The following is a 21593-nucleotide window of genomic DNA, read 5'->3' as shown; positions in this document are numbered from 1 at the left end:
GGGTGGCGGCGGGGAGGAGAAAGAGAAGGTGATTTGCCACATAGATATCTGATGGTGAAAGCAGGCACTGGCAGCTACTGCAGGTCCTTTGGTGTATCAGAAGTTTGGATGTGAGCTTACCCTACAGGTAGCTCATGCCTGTCATGGGCCAAAGATAGCATTGGTTGTCACAGTGGACTGATGGCAGGGATCGCTTTGCTCCTAGCCTGGGCTTTTGGACGCCAAGCCCATCTGCTCTACAGCTGGGAAGACATGTTGCTTTCATTTAACAGCACTTTCTCTTTTGCATTTTTCCCTTTCCAGGAGCAATTGAGCGGTGCACGTACATCAAGTACCACTACTCCTCAGCAACCATTCCCAAGAACCTCACCTACAACATCACCAAGACAATCCGCCAGGATGAGTGGCATGCCTTGCGTAAGTGTTGCTGGCTTTCTTCGGTGTTCTCCTCGCGTGCAGACAGAGGTACTCTCTGATAAATAACAACAGAGGCTTTGACCAACGACTGCTCAGAGCCCTCTTCTCGCATACAGTTATTCTTTGTAGCAGACCGATCGATTTGTTCTTCGGACCTACATCTCTGTTGCTGCTGCTGACTAGAAATTCTGCTGAGGCATAAAAAAGTGGTGTCAGGGAAGAGGCATTCATATGCAGAGATTAATACTGAGTTAAATACAAAAATGAATAACAAAATCAATGCCCTGTTTTTTAGTTCAGTAGAATGCTCTGTACGTGAGCGTATTCTCATGCAGTTCATGCTGCTGCGGAGTTTCCTGCTTCCAGCAGAATTCGGTGCTGACTTTTGTTGCAGAATATGTCTTGCTGCCTGCAGCTCTTGGGTGAGTGTGCCATCACTCTCCCTTGAAGATGTAGAAAGAGGAATGCTGCACCCCTTTAAGGCACAGGGAAGGAGCTTAGCCTTTAGTGATAACTGTAACCAGTGGTCACCAACTTGTAACATTTGCTGAAGCAACAAGATCTGACAGGGATGGAATTGCCTTGAGATGTATTGGCTGGCCTCAAAGCTTTTCTCCTTCTCATCTTGGAGATGGAGAAAGGTTTGCACTGACAAAATGGAAGAGGTAGGATTTCACAAGGAAGGATGCCACAGCAACTTGCTCTTGTTACTGCATAGTCATGGGAACTGATGAGTGTCCTGAGCTCCTGTGTCTGTGGAAGCAGTTAACAGCTCCTTGAAGATGGCAGGGGTCAAGGGATGCTGAGTCTGATTGAAAACCTTGAGAGGTGGTAGTGAGTAGCTGCTGGCCAGACTCTGTCAGCTTCAGAAATGTGCCAAGACCTTTGCTGTACCCAGGGTCTATTTCACTCCTGCCTTATGTGGCTGTTGCATTGGGAAAGTCCCTTTTAAGCTCTGGGAAGGAAGAGGTGTAATGGTATAGTCCCTTTCCAGTACTGGTCAGGCCTGGTTTGAGAGTCATTGGTGCTTGTAGGCCTGCCCAGTCAAATCTGGTAAAGCATTAAGAAAGTTCTAGAAGGTCTTGCTAAACTGGGAATTTTTTGGAAATGTGTCTGTGGATAAATATGTAGTCTAACTGTGACATGACGAAGAACAGGGATGTTGAACTCATGCCTCTTAGAAGGTTATAAGAAGCTGGTTTTGCAAAATACTATGCTGTGCTTATTTGTCCTGAAATGAGAAAATTGGGTGGTTCAGTTCCCTTCAGGTTTTCAGCTACCACTTGTCATCTCTGCTGGTGACATTGCTCATCTGTAGGCAAAAAGCAGCACACCCCCCAAGACATCTTCTGTTAGGGTTCATGTGGCAGTAGGGTCTTTGCTTTATGACTTTTTTGTGGGTTTGCTGCTGCTGTGACCAACAGTGACTTTTTTGCAACCATCCAGTGGGAATCTCACTGTTTAATGTGGGAATTATTATCTTAATTGAGTTCATCTTTCTCTTGTCAATGGCTCAAGTAAAGGTTTATTCTGAAGCTGTCTGTACAGTGTTTCCCCCAAACTTTAGTAGCATTACCGATATGCCTGGCCATGTAAGACACTTGATGTGTGCATTCCTTGGTGAGATCATGGAGTTCCTGAGCCTGGTGTGTTAGCAGCTGGTGGGGGCCTTCAGTAGGGCGGTCATCAGTCTCCAAATGGGCAGTCTAGACACTGTGCTCACACATTTACATATCTTATTTGGTCTGAGGCACTTTCAGGGTGAGGCTGCTTGTTCCCTCCCCGGGGAGGGTACACCAGGTGTGTGGGTGTGAACGCATATTTCTGACCCAGATTTGCTTGCTAGTTGATGAGTCAGACAAGTGTAGGTAGATGTAGATAGAACTGGAGTTTGAATCTCTCTCTCTAAAGGCAGGAAAGAAAACTTTGCTGAAGCTCACTTTTCTCCAGAGCAGCTAGGTGCAATGGTGAGTGTGTGGTCAGCCACTGGAGGACCCTGGAGGCCGCTGCATTTACGAACAAACAGAACCTATATGATTCTTTTCTGTGCAGGAACGATGACCTTGCTGTTTTTCTGTAAAACATCCGTTTTAAAAGACAAGGACCATAGCAATCTTTTCAAATAATGCTGTGGTTGAGAGGGATGTTCTCCCTTCAGAAAACGTTTGCAGTGGAGTAGATGTGAAGTGGGGTAAGACGAAGTCCCTTCAGAAAGTCACTGTCATTTTAGTCCCTGCCTTAGCAGCTGACCTGGCTCTGTACTTCCGGACTAGCTTCATCCAGGGCACAGCTACTTCAGCTCGCCACTGCTCATCCTGAGGCAGAAGAACATTTCCAGTTCAGCCTGGCCATTATTTTCCTCTGAACAACTCTCTGTTCAGAATTTCCCTTTCACTGCGTGTTGTGACAATCGGTGAAGGAGCAGGGCCCAGGCCTGATGTTCGCTATGCTCTTGCCATGGGTAATTTCTCAGATCTGTGGCATAAGATGGAAGAAAAGAAGAACAAAAACCCCAAACCCAAATCTATTTTCTGAGGGAACACTGGGGCAAAATGGCATCCTGGAGAATTTCAGAGGAACCGGAAAAAGGAAACCAGAGTGTCTGGTCACACTACAAAAGAGAATGCCTTTTCTAGGCTGAAGCTACTGCCGTCCTTTGACGTGTCTGTATTTCAGTAGTGGTTATTTTCCTTCCCTGGTGCATGGGGAGCAAACTGTGGGTCTGGGAAGGAAATCTATTTCTTTGCACCTGTACTGGGTAGAAGAGCAGAAGAGAGGCCTACAGCTGTGCCTAGCAGACTGCTTTTTTCATATTGGTGGGCAGGAGTGATGCTCCAGCAGTTTCTCTTGAATTGCAGGTATGAGTGAGGGGCAATTCATTTGGGGCTGGGGACCCATGGCACCAGTCAGAGCAGAAAGCGTATATTCCTCTGGCTGTGCTGCCAGCTATGCTAGAAGAACCCAGAGGAGCAGCTGGACCTGGAGGGAATGGTTGGAGCTGACTTCATAGTTTTTGATTTTATACTTTTTTATCCTGTTTGACATTTTCAAGATGGAACCTTTGCTCCAAATTGATTGTCTATGGCAGCATGAGCTGGAGAAATAGGAATTCACTTCTCTGCAATCACTTCCTCTCAACTCCCTCTGGTTAAACGGGGATGGAGGGAAGGATGATGGTAGTATTACCAGCTTGTACCTGTCAGGAGGTAAACGTTCATCTAAGTGGACAAAACAAGTGTCTGTATGAGCTCGGAGGGGAAGGGAGGAAAGAAGGAAGGCTGTGTGCAACAACCCTGAGCACGAGTAACCGTCTTCTCATGGAAGACGCCAGTGTAATAGTATGATTGAGTCACTATTAGACATTTACCTTGTCACATTTTGGCCCCAATCTTGTGCACAGAAACTTGGTCCATAATTCTGGCTTCTGAAAAACTTCAGCAGCATCACTGATGCTTTTCGATATGGAGGAATGTATTATTAGAACAGAAACTTAAAAAAAAAAAATGTCTGAACAGTTCTGTATTTATTCACATATTTGGTTCCGTGTGTTTTATGCTGTTCTTGTAGGTTGGTTTTCAGATTTGTGTTCACAAAACATGGGGAAAGTGATCATGGCAGGGTTTTGAGTTGTGGATTATGGTACAGGCATTGGGAGGGGTGAAAGGCAATTTCAGGTGATGGAGTAGGCACTTGAACTGCGTGCTTGTAACGTAAGAAAGTTGACCATGAAAAAGACTGTATTGATGCTAATTTTTTTTTCTCTTGTTCCCAAAACTTCAGGAAACCATTATCTAGTAGATTATGGCAAAGAAAGGTGAAAGGCTATGTTTGCTTTGAAAATGGTAGTACCAGCAAGGCAAAGAGGAGATGTGATAGATTCGATTCGGCATCTTCCAGGAACCACCAGCGCTGCTCTAAAGCCCCTGAGGGGTAAGGTACTCAAAGCCCAGGGAGAATTTAGTCTACTTGCTTACTACTTGGACCAGAACAGAAACCTGTTCTGTTCGTGCTGTTTTGTACCACCAGAAGTACTGTAGGAAAGTCATTCCTTTCTATTGTCTTTACTTTTTCCCCCCTCTCCAGACAGGCTACAGACAACCCAGGCTGTTTGGTTACAGGCTCTAAACTGATCTGCTGCTGCAGTCTCTTAAACAACTGTTTTGTGAAAAAGGGTAACCATGGCACAGAGGATGGATGTAGAGAGGAATTTCTAAGTATGCCTAAGCCAGCTGTCTGCATTTATTGTCTTGCTGGGAAAGTTAGGATTAAAAACTTATTTCAAGGAAGTCAGTGCACAAAAGGGAGGCAGATACAGGTAAGAGGAGAGGGATTGTCTTCATATTTTCTTAGAGTCAGTCTAGCATGGTGATGTTTTATTTTTGCCTGTAACTTCTTTTGTTTAAACCTTATGCTTCCTCGCTCATTTTTACCTTTCGAACATACTTGTATTTGCTGTGGGACTTCTTTGTGTATCCGTTCCTTGAACGATTTCAACAAGAACAACTGTGTAGGTACCACAGGATTCTGGGTCAGCCTGCTGGGGGCTCAGACTTGACTGGAGCCTCACAGGGCTGTGGGTCACTCCACAGTATTCCTCACTGTCGTCTTGGCAAGGGAAGGGTAAAAGGGTTTTTTTTCCAGGGCTACCTTATCTCCAAGGCAGCTGAAGAAAGTCTTGTGGCTTTAAAGCACTGCAAACAAACAAGATGCTGATGAGATCTCTTTTTCTCAGAGAACAAGTCAAACCATTGCCTTCCTTCTGAAACAGGACGAATGCTGCATGGCACTCAGCCTTGGTGTGGCAGAGCTCCCAGTGGCTTGTGCTATATGGCATGACAGTCCTCATCAGAAGAGTGGTGAAAAATTCTTCCTTCTCTCCAAAAGCTTTTATTCTGCTGACTCACAGAGCCTATTGTGCGAGGTAGATAGCTGGGGGTTTAAGTCTGTTTAATCCTTCCTCCCTATATATATATCACAAACCTGAATTTGTACTTTGGATTAAACATGGCCATAAAAGAGGGAATTTCTGCTTGTCTACTCTTCTCCAGCTTGTTATTGCCACCTAGGCCTGCCATCCACAGCAGCCAGTGTTTTGTGTCCAGGAATGTGGAGAGTGCCGCATCTGGGCAGAAGGTGGCTGGAATTGCTATAGAAACTGATCTCTTCCTGCACAGTTTAAAAATTGTGTCACCAGACTGCTTTAGAGAGAACCTGTTCACAAATTGGTAGCTGATGCTTCCTGAGAAACGTTTAGAACTTCCTGGGTTGTTTGGAAGTGCTCCTTGTCTGGCACTGTGGGATCTCCTTTGCCTGTCTCCTACCCCCTGCTTCTACTGTGGGACCACAGGATATGAGCTCTGGATTCAGAGCATTGGCATGGAGAGCTGCATTGTCAGGAGAAGAGGAACCATAATGCCTTGTGTTAATTGGAACGATAACATTCATCTGTGCTGTTGAAAACTGCAATAATCTGGTGTTTGTGGTGGTCTGAAAGCCATTTGCATAAAAAATGAATTGTGAAGTCAAAAGTAATAGCCTGGCACATTCTGAGAGGAGAAAACAATGGAGGAAATGAAGGATTTCTACAGGATGTAGAGAGTGGTAATATTTTAATTCATATAGCATCTACACTGAAAGCTGAATGGGTTTTATCAGCCTTAATGGTCTGAACTTTGCAGGAGATTAAGGCTTTTGCACTGAGGCCTACAAAACACTCAGATATGTTCTTATAACTAGTAAAACTACTGGGAGGGGACTGGAAAAAGTCTCCTTTGGTGAAGGTCAGTTATGGTACTGATGGCAGTGGCAACAGTTCGCACTCTGGAAAAGACTGATTTCTATACTTCTAATTCCTACTGGCTTCCCAAGCCACCTCAGTCCACGGAACAAGATGCTGAGATTTGCACAGACGCTCAGCTGATAGCTTGACAATGCATTAGTAACACCAGTAAGCTCATGGGCCTGACCCTGTCTGCTTTTATAAGCAACAATAAATATTTCATTGCTGTATCTCTAGTAAGTGCTGACCCGAGAGAATTTTTACTTTTGTTTTTTTCTTTTTCCTGGGCACTACTGAAAGCAGTGTTTGAAATAAATAGGCAGCATCCCACTTTCTTGATTCCTTCTTCCATACTCTCTCCCATGCTCCCTTGGGTCTTCTTCCATTCCTATCTTCCCTCTACAAGGAAGTGCTGTTTCATTTTTAATTAGCTACCTTGACCCCCAGATGGAGGTACACTCTGAAGTATGACCCCGTCTTGCTGGTCTCTGCCATTTGGCTGACAATATGAGGTCATTCCTTAATGCATTGGTTATTAAAGCAGATGGGGAAGCTGTCCTGGAGGTTAGTCAGGCGACAGGTGCTCACGTGCCTGGAGGTTTAGTGTTGTTGGATCTCCATCATATTCATCATTCCCATGGCTAATGACCAGGTGGTAGCGACAGACCTTCTCATTTCCCCCTCTCTCTCTCTGCTGTAGGGTTTTCTTCATATCCTACTATTTCAAGCTAAGATGTAAAAATGGGGGTTTTGGCATCACAATCTGAGACCTATTTCAAAATCTGTAAGAGATTTTTTTGTTTTCTGCTAGGCTTCATCTTAGGATCTGCTAATATGGCTGTGACCTTAATACCTATGTTAGCGAATAGCTTTCCCAACTACATACTACTTTTTATTTCCCATACTACCTTTGCTGCTTACAGACAGAAATGCAGGGAGGGAGGAAGGGAGGAGGTCAGTTAGACCTCCCAGTCCTGAGTTGACAGGAGTGTCTGAGTAGAAAACATGGTCAAGATTTGGGAAGGGAGGAAGTGAGGACAAGGAAAGGGGTGAAACTTTGTGCTGGTGAGTTGTGAGAGGTGAGACAAGGAATTATTGAACATTGAGACTGGGATAAGGGCTGGAGCAGTGGACTGGAACAATTTGGAAGGTAAGGTGCTACAGTGGCCAAGCTTTCAGTTGTTTGTGTGCGTTGGAGGGGAATGAACAGGGAAGGATCCCCTCCAAAGCCCTGTTTGAAGTGTGCAAGTCGGGAGTCTTCCTGTGCATCTCCTGCTAACACAGCTGTGCAACACTGGCAGAGGGGAGGTCTTATCCTGCTCCTTCAGCCAGCAGGTTCTTCCCACAGTTCAGGTAACGGGGCTCAGAGGTGAATCGGAGGAGTCTTACTCTGCTGATGAGCCACTCCCCGCTCTTCTGCATCAGGAAGAAACCCCACACTAGGATTCCTGCTTTGCAGCTTGTTGTTTGTTTTAAAGCTAACAACCGAAAATGAGAAACACTTTTAAGGCTGCAAAGACAAGCATGTGGAGTTAGGAGATGACATAGTTCAGGCTGCATACTTGGCCTTCATTTATCTCTTCTGAACACGCTCATTATCAAGTCTTTAATTACCGTAATCACATACTGTGTTTTCTACAGGACCCCTGCCTTTTTCCATACCTCTGGGATATTCTGTTTCCGTTCAATGATGTCTTCAGTGTTTGCTCTCTTTTTCATTGCTTAACGTATGGCTGCTGGCCTCTTTATTGCAGAATACAGAACTCCTGATCCAAAGACAGAGTTAACCACTCTGTGAGCTCTGGCACTCTTCTAATTATTATACTGAAGCATGGCATGTAAACATAAATATATGAATATCTGATAACTTCTTGAGGTGGGCTGTAATTCCTATTTTAGGTCTGGCAATCAAAGTTAACTGGCTTGGGTTTTTTGGGTATCCAGTTGGAGATCAAGTCTTGGTTTTTACACTTCTTGGTATTAAATAGCTTTTTGTATGTCCAGAGCACAGCTCCCATTGACTTTCATGGCAACTGCTCTGTAAATCAGACTTCACATGGTCACCCAACTCTCACTGGGTCAGAGTAAATGAGGCAAACATGGCTAGGGACCACCTCTAAAGAGATTTCCTACACTAATTGACTTACCACCAAGGGCTGTTGGGGTTAGTGCAGAGGAGAGTGCTTGTGTGAGAGTGAGGAGGAGCTGTATGTCAGCTGACAGCTCTTTGCCAGAGTGGCTGCATGTGTTTTTTACCTTTCACACCCACCCTTTCAAAGGGTCACAGTCTCGTATTTCCTCATTTTGGCATGCTTTGCTTGGAAGCCTTCATAATGTTTTGATATTTTTTGTTTGCTTTTTGGTGTGGTGTTTTTTTATTTTATTTGTAAGAGGAGGCAATGGATTCACCTTCCCTGAGGTGATGTTTTACATTGTCTCCCACTGTTATATCAGGGGAAAAAGAAGGCATCCTCATTATTGAGAAGAGTCTTAGGGTATTTATGGAGCTGTTCTGAGTGCAGGAAAATTGAGAGCCAACCCCCTCCAGCCTTACTGGTGATTTTTTGCGAAGGAGGATTAGAGACATTCTGCCTGTTGCCATGTGGAGATGTTGACAGGTAAAACATACCATCGCTAATCATTTCCAGTCATTCAGCCAGTCAAAATATAGCTTTATTAATATGCATACAGAGCTCTCTGTTTCCCTTCTCTCCCTCTTGAGAGACACAGAGGGGGAGAGATGGGCGTTTTTCTATGTCTCTTGGCTAATCAAGAATGATACCTTGTGCATTCTTAGGGTGAGAACATAGGAAAGAACAAACAGGATGATTTAATGGGTCTCTTCCATCTGACTTCTATAATTTTTGATTTATATACCAATTTAATGCCTGGTTTATGGTGATTTATATCCCAGTTTATTTATACCCCAGTCTGATGCCCCACCCCACACTGTTACCGAGATGAAAGCCAGCCAGTTAAATATTTCAAGGTGATTACATGCCACATGCCCCACACAGAGTTGGTAATGAGAAGTAAGTGCTTCCTTGCCTCAGCGAAAGAAGGAAGACTTAAGTGGAACATTTTGGAAATGAGATTATTGTGATTTGTTCACAAAGCCATGCACCATCCACCAGGGAACATCACAGCAGCCAGCGTGAGATGGATGCCAACAAACTTAGAATCCAACAACCCGGCTATGACCCTGACAGAAGCTGCAGGCTGAAACATGTAGGTGATTTTTATATGTTGATAGCTCCTAGGCAGTGGTTGCCATTTTAATTACTGTTTTGCAGTGATGCTCTTTGTACACTGAATTACAGAATAAACCCAATTCTCATGTACAACCAGGGCATCCTCCTACTTGCTACTTTGAAAAGGTCTAAAATGTGTGAAAACTATAATGCAGCTTTACATCCTCAGGTTCTTATATTGTTAACTGGGCCGTGATGACTTCGGCCACATTGTCAGAGCTGAATGAAGTTCTGACACGGGAAGACTGGATGAAGCTGAAGGATTTGTTGTAGGGCCCATCCCAAGACTCCTTAATTGGCTAGGTGAATCACAGTTCAGCTGTTCAATTATTCCCTGCCCACCTCCAGGAACTGATTGCACAGTTGGTGAGGGAATAGGAAATCAGGAATATAAATCAACTGTAGGTATCTCCTGTGGGACTTGAGAGTTCAGTCTCTCAAATCTCATCTGGCTGCTCTGGATGTAGGTTATATTTAATGGAGCTTGAGCCTGCATGTCCCTCTGCATCACTGGAATTATGACAGCTAATTTGAGTCTATCTGCTGCTAGTGTGTGCAATTGATCAATATCTCTTTCATAAATACAAACTCTCTCATCTCTGACTCCATCAGCTTTGTCTTTTCTGGCTTGCCCTTTGCATCCCTGTTTCCTTTTTTTTGTTTTGTTTTTTTTTTTTCCTTCAAACTTGCTTCTCACCTAGATATTCTGAGAGAAGGAAATCAATGGAAGAATATCACTTACTGACCAAAGAAGGACTTCTTTGCCATATACAACTAAGGCTGTAAATAATTCAGTAGGGTCCCTGACTTTTCTTTCTTCCCATAAGACTGGGTTTATTAAAATTTTACATGGGGGGACATGGAGGTAGCTGAATTACTGGTTTTATCTCATGCAGTCTTTAGCAATGCATTAGCTCGGTACTAGCTGCTCTTCACTCATCATAGGCACATACTAAATCAGTCTTCCTTGTAAAATCCATTCTGCAGCATGTTAGAGTCATATATTTGAGCATGATGTAATGCCATTCTTTATAACTCACTGTCATGCCTGATTGTTGCCATGGGAAGAAAAGTGTTAAATTGCCAAGGCAAGGCTTCATCTTTCTTTTTCCAGTATTGGGAGGAAGTCAGTAGTGGTATGAATCTATATGCACAAAGATCTTAATTGGAAGGAAGCAATAGGCTGGGGACTGAGAGTTTGGTTCTGCTTATATTTATACCAGAATAATAATACTACTGAAACAAGAATAGATATTCTAAGATAAAAATGACGTAAAATCAGCATCTGGGTGCAAAACACTCAATAGATTTCAGAAAAACAAAAGTGCTCTTTGAGATTTTAGACTTTTTAGTATCTCAGGGGAAATGAACAAATTCCATAATTATGCTTTTCTGTTAATGCTGCTGACAGTGTGTAGTACACCATCCATCCCAGCATCTTGAAACACTCAGGCATTGTTATTTATTCAGTATCCTTCTGACTTGAACAGGGTACCAAAGGAGGAATATGACCCAAGTACACCGATTTCACATGTGTCACGAGTTAGAGAAGGTAATTGACCTGCTAAATGTCATGCAGAGAGTGAGTGGGAGAGTTAGAACAGATCTCTACTCTTTGGACTCCCACTGCTCTAAGTGCTAGACAATGCTGCCTCCTGTAGTGCCAGAGAGTATGCAGCATATCTCCTAGAAAAGACCATTGCAAAAACCCTATATCAAGGATAATGCTCTGTCTAAAGATCTTAAAAATAAAGAAATAAAATCAAGTGACAGCTTACTGGCCAAACCCAGATTCCATTATATATGTAGGTGGTGATTCTATCTGAGTAACAATGGCAAAAGGCTGGTAGTGAATTAAGATATACAACATGGGGATTCCTTAGCACCTGCTGAAAACCAGGCCCTTGGAGATATCTGAGGGTGAGCAACTAGAATCAATAATAATTTCAAAAATTCTCTCCATTAGAATATGTGTAGGTGCTGTGGATTTCCTGTCACACGTGAATTGGACTCTGAACCGGTGTCCTTGCTGATTGTCATGACAACTGTTACGCACAGCAAGAATAACATGCTGGTACTCTGAGATTTACCTGCGAGTAATCTTAACTCTCATTGAATTTGAAAAGTAATCAAATGAGTACATTTTGAGAAATAATAATTATTAGTCCTGTTACAGAGCTATGAAATAACCTGAAAGGAGAAATGCACACTGAATGAAAAACTGTAGGCAAAAAATTTCAAAATGGCCTTCCTGAGATGGCCTGGGGAGAACCTGTCCTGTATGGTGAATCCCCCTTGGCCAGCAGAGTGGTCACAGCCAGCTCTGCACTTCATCTCAAGATGGCATGGGTAAGAAAGTGATTCACTGGCAGGTACGGTCCTGCACCACGATTACTAGCTGTGAACCATCCACTGCCAGGGCATGGTAGAGCTACCTGTGATTTATTTCACCATAAACCCAGGTTAAACTGATCTTCAGCTTGTTTTGGCGCTATCCATCCCTCATGGAATTCAGTGTATCAAGACCTACTTGTTGACTATTTCTGATGTATTTTATTGCTGTTTAAGTCTCTGCATGAAACCAGTATTTTTATTCAGTAAATAAGCCTTGGCTGTGACACTTAACCCTTCACTGGAGCACTATCCCTCTGCACTGACTTGAGTTGATGAAGTGGTAAAGTCTGTGGCAGCATCACTTCCAGGGAGGACTGGACTTTTTTTTTTTTAATGTAGAAGGAATTGGGGATTTTTTTTAAGAAGCAGACAATTCATGCTAAAGTCTTTCGTAACAAGGAACAGAGTGGGGAAATGCACAAATTACTTGATATGGCAATAGAATTAGCTTTTTGGAGTAGTTCTCCCAAAGTATTCTGGGAGGAGTCAGTGTCTCTCTGAACAGCTGAATTGACAGGTCTGCTAGTGAAGCTAGGTGAAGCTTTTTGATGGACCAAGGTGGTACAGGCAGGAGCACTTTGAAAAGCTGTGATGCATAGATGGATTCGATCATTTGAGGTATCTCTTTGGCTGCTAGTTTGTAGGGTTCTCTGATTTAACAGTTCTGGCCTTGGCTTGCCACAGGAAGGCATCCCCTATGCAAGTGGGAGAGTAGAGTTCCAGAGGTAAATGAAACCCAGTTTTATGGCAGTCTGATGACACCGTGTGCAGTTTAAGGATATTCTTCCTTTTTTTTTTCCCTTCAGTATTGGGGGAGACTCAGTATCTTACTAGCCAGAAAGGAGAGGCCTTTTATCATCAGCTTGTAGGATTCGCTATGAGTGTTTTGCTGTCCTTGTCTCACAGAGCAGAAGAGCTCATCTGTGCTGTACAAAAGCAATGCTTAGAGAAGGCACAGTAGATATTGTTGTAGGGGCTATGGCCCTGTAGTAAGGTCTGGGAGGTCCCTAAACCTGATGGCGTAGTCCCCAGAAGAGATGTGTTAGCTGAAAGGGTTCTACCTGACTGGGGGACCAGGGAGAGCTAGTCCCAGGCAGCAATGGCCTATAAGAATTGCAAACTTGACTGTGAATTTGGCAGAAGGACCTTCAGACAAAGAGGATACAGGTAGGATGCTGACCTGGCCCCAAATGATCTGCAGAGGGCTGTGACCCACACAGCAATCTCCTCTTGGTGGGGTTTGGGATAGAAAGCCGCCAGCTTTGATAGCTGCTATCGTTTTGATGTTAATAGAAAGGGAAAGACATCTGGTGAGTGGCTGTTTAGTGACATGGTTGGCAGCCAGAGGAACGTTGCTGCTTTCCAAGTCTTTTATTCCTGTGTTATAGGCATGAATACAGAAAACACTCCCAGGTGTACGAGCAGGACTCTTACAGCCTTGGGGAGCAGTGAGTGAAGAGAAGAACCCTTTGTACAACTGGGACACTGTTTGGTGGGTTTTTTTTTTTCTTCTTCTTCTGAGGATGCAATTGGATGAGCTTTTAGTGGTGCCTTTAAGAATATGAATAAGGAAGCCAAGGTGATGTGTGTAAACACCTGGGGAGAAGCTAAAAGAGAAAACAGAGAATAATGGAGAAGCTGCTGGGGGCAGTAAAAATGCGATACCTAGATGCTCCTTTGCCTACAGAGAGAACCTCTCTCCTCCATTTATTATGCATCAACGTGGATGCATTAGACTCATGTGAAAAACAAATTCCTGACATCGCTGGCACTACTGAGACAATAACCAGAAGCTGTTGCCTCTGTCACTTTACTTTTGCAGCAAAGTCTGAACGTGAATGAGACTGGCACGAGTTTGCCATCACTCACTCATTACTTTTTTTAAAATTTACTTCTCAGTCTGTGTGTCAAACTCTTGGCACAACCCTGATAAGCAACAGAAAGGTTGAGCAAACAAAGCAAGCCTTTCCACAGATCGATAGGGATCAATCTCTTCATTTCGACTGAATGACAAAACAGGAACAGCAATTAAAAGTATGTTTGATGCTGATAGCTAGCAGGCAGCTCCCAAACCCAAAGTACCAAGGGACACATAGAAGAGCTCTTGGCTACACGTTACTTATACCAACCCCATCAGAGAGATGATGTTAGCACAGACATGAGGATCACACATCAGGTAGATGTGCCTTGAGGTATGTGTGTGGAGGTTCCTGGCAAGCTATTTGTCCAAGGCTAGGTGTGCTGTTGTTTACCAGCGGTCCATGACACTGGCTGCTGTGCCATGCAGCTTGGGGCATATGTATGTCCTAGGCCACAGGATGCGGCGCAGAGCTGCAGGTGACGTGAAAATGGAATTACGCTTTGGTGTTAGTACACATCTCTGATTACATAAAAGTCTAGGGGTGGGATGATTAGTTTCATGTAGGTGTTGCTAGATCACACTGTCAACCCGGTGGGACACAGCCACGCCAGTGCACTGAACCCTAGTAAACCTTGGAGGTGTACGGCATGACTGGACAGCGTGTGGACAGCCTGGACTCCATTTCCTGACCACGTGCTACCTGCTGAAAGGCTTGCTGACTGTTGCATTCAGGTCTCAAAACTTGGTGAAGTACTGTCAGCATGCAGTATTGCCAACAAAACAGCTGTGCTGGTAGGATCACTGGCTACTCAGAGCACCAAGTTAGTGTGCATACACTACTGTACATACCCATCTTACACCTCCCTGCGTGTGGATGTCTGGGATATATGACAGATGGCACAGGAGAGTAAGCAGCATAAGTGTAATATTACTGCTAGAAATATCAATAGCTGATGATTGACTCGTTCTTTTATGGAGGAGTGGAAAACTGATTTTTCAGTTCTGAATTCAGTGTGTTGTTTTGTTTCTCTTGCTACAATGCTGGCATGGTCAATAAAAGTAAATGAGACACAGTTGGATGGGACCGGTTCTGGTGGGCCTCTGGTGTGAATGAACGGACAGTAGGGACAGAACATTGGCTCCTGCAGCAAGATGAGTTTTTTCTTTATTTGGGGGTATGTGTGTATGGGAAGGCTGAAATAATGTATTGCTTGTGAAAGCAAGAGACTTGACAGCACCGGGTAAAACCAGGCATGCTGCAGGCAAGTACTGGGCACTTTTCCCAGTTACAGCCACGACAGCGTGCTTAATCACCGTGTACAAACTGTTGTTCTAGTCAGAGCTGATCCCCCGTTGGTGTGGTGCACTCTTGTCTTCAGACAGCTTTGCTGCTCTGTCTCAAGCCTTCCCTGCAGTATTGCCCTGCGGTTCCGGAACTGTAGCAGTATTGCAGCTGCAGCCATGCATCTCTGATCCGGGGGCTGCCACGTGGGTCAGGACACGTCTTGCTTCAGTGTCGTGCTCTCCTGGAGGTGGTCAGGTCCTGCAGACTAGCGGTCGTTCGTAGGGCCTGAGTTCAACTCATGGCCCTGATCTTTACGTCCTTGGGTTTATCCAGCCCCCAGTTTTGGGGCTGATAGTGCCTGTGTGATGCATTTATATGCTTCTCCTCACACAGCTATGTAGGAGCACTTTGGCCCCTGATGCAAGCATGTTGTAACTGTGCCTGGCAGACTGGCCCTGAGAAGTTGCAGCAGTAGATTTCACTGGAGAGCAAGAGCGCTCTGGATGGACCAGTGAGCTCTTAGGTGTGGAGAGAGAGAAACAGAGTTAGTGTAGAGTCTGGGATTTTGGCTGTCTGTGGGCTGCCGGAGGAGTGGGCTGAAGGTGCTGAGGTCTAAGGGCTGGCTGCACCCCTAAGCTCCCCTTTTCCCTGGTGATGCCCCTGTGTGGGTCCTTCTGTGGGTTTTACCAAAATGAAAGCCTGTGCCAGAGAGCGGTACTGCTGCTGAGTGGAGGAGAACAAAAGAGCTACAAAAAGGGCAGTCTAAAAGCTTATGGAGCAATATCATGTGGAAAACACAGGAGGTGGAAATTTTTCACTGTAGCATCGAATGAGACAAAATCCCAGCACCTCTGGCAAACAGTAACAAGCCCTGAGTTGACGGAGGCGCACTCTTGCTAAGCCTGAGCTGTCGTGGCTGTCCTGCTCTGCCAGAGGTGCTCTGAGGCTGCTCAGAAACTATTGCCTCTCCTCCCTCCTTGGGAAAATGGCAAGGGGCGGGTAGGGGGAAGGTGCCAGCAAGCACAGAAGGGAAGAGAGAATAGAGAAAATTTGATGGTGAATGTATTCATCACCATCTATTCTAGGGTCAGTTGTCATTTTTTTTGGTATTAAATGAGGTGTTATTTTTAGATTTCCAAATCCATACATGGAAATTTTTCTCAAGCGTTCCAGCTTTCATCCTTTTTAAAATAAAATCTCATCTTGTTTGCACATTTATTGCATTATTTTTGTCATTTCTTTCATCCTTTCTTCCTGCTCCAAAAAAATCCCTTCTTGCTCCCATACCTTGGCTAATATTACTGGAGATGCACCAAAAATGAGCTATTTAATGTTTTCACTTGTTATTTACTGTTCCATTAAGAGTTATGGGGGAAATGCTGGTGGGTTAAGAGGCGGCTTAGCCAGCATCCCACCCACTTCTTCCTTGGGATTTTTTTTTTTTTTCCCAAAGAAGAGTCTGACAAAGAAGAGTTCCGTTGCAGATTTTTCAGTGTTCAAAGCAAGTGCCCTACAGATATGACTCTGTGATTAATCCTTAGAACTGGCACATAAAGTTTATGCTGTGCCACTGCTACTAATGTTAATGGGAGTCAGACAGCTTACTCACAGTACACTGCTTTAAAGAGTAATAATTTATCCAGAAAAGTCCTGAGGCAAGAGAAGTGATAGTTGTTTATTAATTCTTTTGTAAACCCTTTTGCCTATGGTGCTGGCATTGCTTTCCATCCATTTCGAAGTCATGACATTTTGGTGACCCCTGTGACTTGAAATAGGAAGGCAGCATGGCGTTTTTTCCGTGTCCTTGACCTTGTCAGTGCCAAGAGCAGGCACATATGCTAGAATTCCAGGCTATATTTACAAAGGGGGGAGAAAACCTCATAAGCATATTTTGCATCCTCTGTTGCACATGCAAAATCAGTGGCTGTAGAGAAAATGATGACCTTTAGGCAGCCATCGGAAAGCACGCAGAGAAGGAAGCCCTGTTAGCTTTGATAAAAAACAGTCCTGTATCTGGAGCATGGTTTTGACATCAATGAGCTATTTACTTTATAAAAGCATGTGCTTTTTCAGCGGGAAATGAAATGGGGTACACGGCCCTCCTCTGGACTCCCGGAGGCTGGAGCACCTCTCCTGTGATGAAGGGTTGAGAGGGTTGGGCTTGCTCAGCCTGGAGAAGGGAAGGCTCCGGGGAGACCTTATAGCACCTTCCAGTACCTGAAGGGGGTACAAGGAAGCTGGGGGGGACTTTTTACAAGGGTCTGTAGTGACAGGCCAAGGGGTAATGGGTTTAACTTGAAAGTGGGGAGGTTCAGATTGGGTATCAGGAAGAAGTTCTTCCTGGAGAGGGTGGTGAGGCACTGGGACAGGTTGCCCAGAGAAGCTGTGGATGCCCCATCCCTGGAAGTGTTCAAGGCCAGGCTGGATGAGGCTTGGAGCAACCTGGTCTAGTGGAAGGTGTCCCTGCCCATGGCAGGGGGGTTGGAACTAGATGGTCTGTAAGGTCCCTTCCAACCCAACCGATTCTATGATTTTGAGATGTCTTACATGAAGTAAGCTTGAAAAGGCTTAATGGGCATTGGGAAAGAGCTCAGCATTCCTTAGCAGCCTGAGTAAGATTGTCAGCATCTGGCTATTACATGTGCAGCAATATCTCCTAGTATAGGCAGTTGCCCCAAAAAAGATGTCCCTTTGGCAGATTTAGCTGTACTTATTGTTTCTGTGCTAGTTAGACCTGAGATTTCCAGTGAAGATGCTGCTTTCTTACTGGAGGAGAGAACTTTGGCTGGGAACCAACTCATGGAGAAAAGGTTCTGTGTAAAATTGCACCATAGTACTGGATACATTTTGCTACGTGTGAAAAGTTTCCTTCACACATACAGTTGATGATGGTGTTCCAAAAGCAGTAGAATTATAATCCTGGGATAAACCTTACTGTGGTGAAATTTAAAAGCACTTGTGTTGTCCAAAAAGTAGATTTGTTACCCAATGTGCAACAGACCAATTTTCACGCACTTAGGGTAGATACTGGTTTTATTCAGACCTGGGTGCTAGGTGGATTTTCCACAAATGAAGTAACACAGGAAATTGTCACCATGATGTCTTTTGTACATGTTTTACAACGTAATTATCATATTAGTGCCTCCTATCTATTCTTGATTGGTTCTTAATTTACATACCATTACATAATCTAGTTGTACATATGCTGAGGGCAAGAGTCTACACCTGGGCTGGGATCGCCTGGTATCTCAGATACTTGGGTTCATTTCCCTGCCTCTGCCTGTGGTAGCAGTCAAAGGACAGAAGAGACTGAGTTTCCTTTAATCTGAGAGAGGTGAGTAGTGGCAAGCTGACTTCTCAGCAGGATGAATGGGTGAAGAACTCTAAATAATTCTCTGTATGAACCATTTAAAATACCAGCTGGAGCTGGGCAGGCAACATGGTCCCTTCTTCACTGGCTTGCTGGCATATCTTGCAGAAGATTATGGGGTACGATGGTGGCCTTTAGTGGGGCTGGCAGAGGGCTTGGGAGCAACATTTGGTGGCAGCGGTTGCTGCTGGAGTGTGTGGCTGGTACTCCAGGTATCAGCCTGCCTGGTATCAGCTCTTGGCAAGAGTCAAAGGACTAAACAGACCTTACAATTTTCCTCTTGGGCTGTGCAATATACTTTTGTCCTCTATCCCTGTTTTCAGTCCTGAAACAGACTCTTTCAGACACCCATGATAACCGACACAAGCCTGTTTTGATTCTGGAGTGGGTTAGTAATGCAAAACTGTTTAGCTCCAAGTGGAACATGATTATACTGCAGGCAAAGCCTCGTTTATTCAGGCAATGTGGGCTTTATGGCTTTGAGTTCACATGGATGTTTTACATGCTAGCAAGATGTTTGACAGCGCCATCATCAAGTCACACTATTATTGTATAAAAATGTAGTGCTTGAGTTTCATTTTTATAAGAGCACATTAGAGAAATCTGAGATAATCCAGAATTTTTAGAGAAAGATGACTGCTTATTTTCAGAACTCCCTGTAGACCAAACATAGGAAAAACAGCTTGTCTTTCAGGAGAAGATTGAGGACTGTAATTACACAAAATGGCATATACTTGCAATGAGTTGAATTTTCAGTTTTATGTGTTTAAAAAAGAAGTAGACTCATCTGTTGTCCTTTCTCAAAACTAGTTCTCAGTTTAATTTTTTCTTCCTCCATTATTGGCTTCTAATCTACAGTAATTAAAGAAAAAAATTCCTCTGTAACTACCTAATAGGATTTAGGAGTTACCATGCAGAAGTCACAGCAGCCAGACGTTAAAATCCTTCCTTTAAAAAGTCGTGAATCCTGATGATGATAGTCAGTACGTTTGTTAAATTCTCATACTGCTTCCCTTCAGCCCTGTTGCTGTGCTTTTGTTGGCTGCTTCATCTCTCAGACGTTTGAGTATTGGGTATTTATCCATTGGATATGGGTGTTTTCGTACTGAACATGTTTCCCTAAGGGAGGCAGTCAGCAGTTTGCTATTAGCAAGTAGGTAATAGGGCAGTTCTCATGAACTTCTTAGGGGATGAAACATGTCTGTACACCTGGTGTTTGCTCAGCTTCTCTTATGTCTTCTCTCCACGTCTTGCTAGTAAGACTTGCAGCGCTAGGCTGGGGCTTTTTCCAGGAGCTGCTGTCAGTGCTTTTGCCCAGCACAAGCCCCCAATGACTCTGGGAGGCAGCAGGAGCTACGTGGTAGTGGCTGTGGGTGGGCGGGCAGGGGATTGACTGCGAGTCAAGAGGTGACTTGGCTTCTGCTTTCTTACCAGCCAAGTTCCAGAGCACACCTGTGACAGGCTGGTTCTTCAACAGTTAGATTACAAGGTAAGTGTTTGAGGAAGATCTAATGTTGCACACAGTGTAATGTCAGCATCCTGTCCCCATCCCCATGGCTTCAGCCTCAGGCTGCTGCAGGCAGCAGTTACTCTGCCAGGCTGCTCGGGTCCTTCATGCGCTGCTTTGGCAGCTCTCGGGCTCTGACAGCACTGCTCTGTCTTCAGAGCCACAGAAAGTCTGGTAGCGCCGTGTCACAGCATCCTTCCGAGTGGGTGGTAGAGCCGGCCGGCATGTGAATTTCTTGCAAATTATTTCTTAGGTAGGAAAACTAGGCTGATTTCGTGAACCTCGCTTGTAGAGGCGCGTTAACTGTAGGGAGGGCTTTTGACACGTGATTGCTGCAGAGTCTGACGACGAGGGGGCTATCTGCATGATGGAGTTACTTTTTGTAACCTTTTGGTGTCATTTCCCAGTTTTATCACAGGGATATCTTTTGTTACGTTCTACTTACAAAAGAGAAGAAAATAACTAGTTAGTTATTATTCTTGTTGAATCACTTGCAGAATAAAATTCAGGCACAGCTGTCACACAGTTCTAGTATCTGAGGAATATCAGCGTTATGAACTGAATGTTATTAGCATATTATTAATGGTGCACAGAAGTTATTTATTAACAGTAATGCACAGAATCCACCCTTTATGTGCTTGCACTTCTGGTTTGATGTAGCTAATATTAAAAAAAGATTGTATTTTTCAGTTTACATTAAAAATATTGATGATAAAGATCGAATTAGTTTGCTGTAACTGTGTTGTGTGTTATCTCACACTCCCTTAGGGACAAATTTAAGGCTTCGCTTTCTTAATATCCTTTAAGTACATGTCAAGGTGGATGTTCTCAGTATCGATTGTTGCTGTTAATTCTGGCAAATTTTGAAATCACTACGGCAAACATTTGATGTAAAATTGAAATCAACATGTAAATGCTGAAATCCACGAATAATTTTTTACCTTCGTATTTCCAGTAACAAACACTTCCTAGTGCAAAACAAGTAGGAAGTTCGCTGCGCTTTACAAATTTACATCACCAGCAAATTATTTTCATAATCACTGTGGATTTTGTTCACTGCAAGGATTAAGGCATAATGACACAAACCACACAAATAACCCTGTTTCCAGCTGTGGCTGCTCACAAATAAACAAGACTATTTCGGGCAGTAGCAGGAACAAAGTGATGGGTGAACATGCTGATGTAGTATGTCTTCGGGAAGCCTTCGGCAGCAGCAAGCTGATGGATCTCTGAAAAAAAACCTGCGTGTTTCCCTCTCTGGGGAAAGAAGCAGCTGTTCTCCTCCTCTGGGACTGCTTCCTGCTCTGTCCTAAATAGTTGGATACATTTGACTGGCGTTGCAGTTGCTTGGGCTGCAGCGCAATTCCCTTCATTGTTGATCAAGAACATCTTGGCGGCGTTCTTCAATAAATGCTGGGCTGGGCTTTTGTCATGGATGTCTCCCCAGCATGGACATGACTCTCCTGAAAGCTCTGTTTCCCAGCTCATGGCCCTCCTTTGCGGGGAACCAGGACAAGAGACATCATGCATCATCCAAAGGGTGTAAGAGAAGTTTCTATGGCTGACCTAACCTCATGGTGGTTATTGCCCACTTTAGAGTCTTAACTGGCTTTTTAACATGTGGAGAGGGGAGGGATGATCTCTGCTCGGTTAGAAAGAACATTGGCCATTTGAGAGAGACTCTCTGTCCCAGAGATTTCATTTGTTAGGGAGTAGTGCACAGAAAGCT

General features: G+C 44.2%; 1 protein-coding gene across 1 annotated transcript in view; it reads left to right on the top strand.

Annotated features, from left to right (window-relative positions):
* Nucleotides 1–303: 303 nt before the first annotated feature.
* TMEM178B (transmembrane protein 178B) overlaps nucleotides 304–21593 on the top strand; it is a gene marked incomplete at its 5' end in the record, with an annotated part of 157830 nt that continues 136540 nt past the window's right edge. The window contains one exon of the mRNA XM_010159685.1: nucleotides 304–417. Coding sequence (XP_010157987.1) covers nucleotides 304–417 — 114 coding nt within the window. The remainder of the gene's footprint in view (nucleotides 418–21593) is intronic.

The sequence above is a fragment of the Eurypyga helias genome, unplaced genomic scaffold, assembly GCF_000690775.1.
Source record: "Eurypyga helias isolate BGI_N326 unplaced genomic scaffold, ASM69077v1 scaffold8679, whole genome shotgun sequence".
Classification (NCBI taxonomy): Eukaryota; Metazoa; Chordata; class Aves; order Eurypygiformes; family Eurypygidae; genus Eurypyga; species Eurypyga helias.
This window is presented reverse-complemented; position numbering and strand designations above follow the sequence as displayed.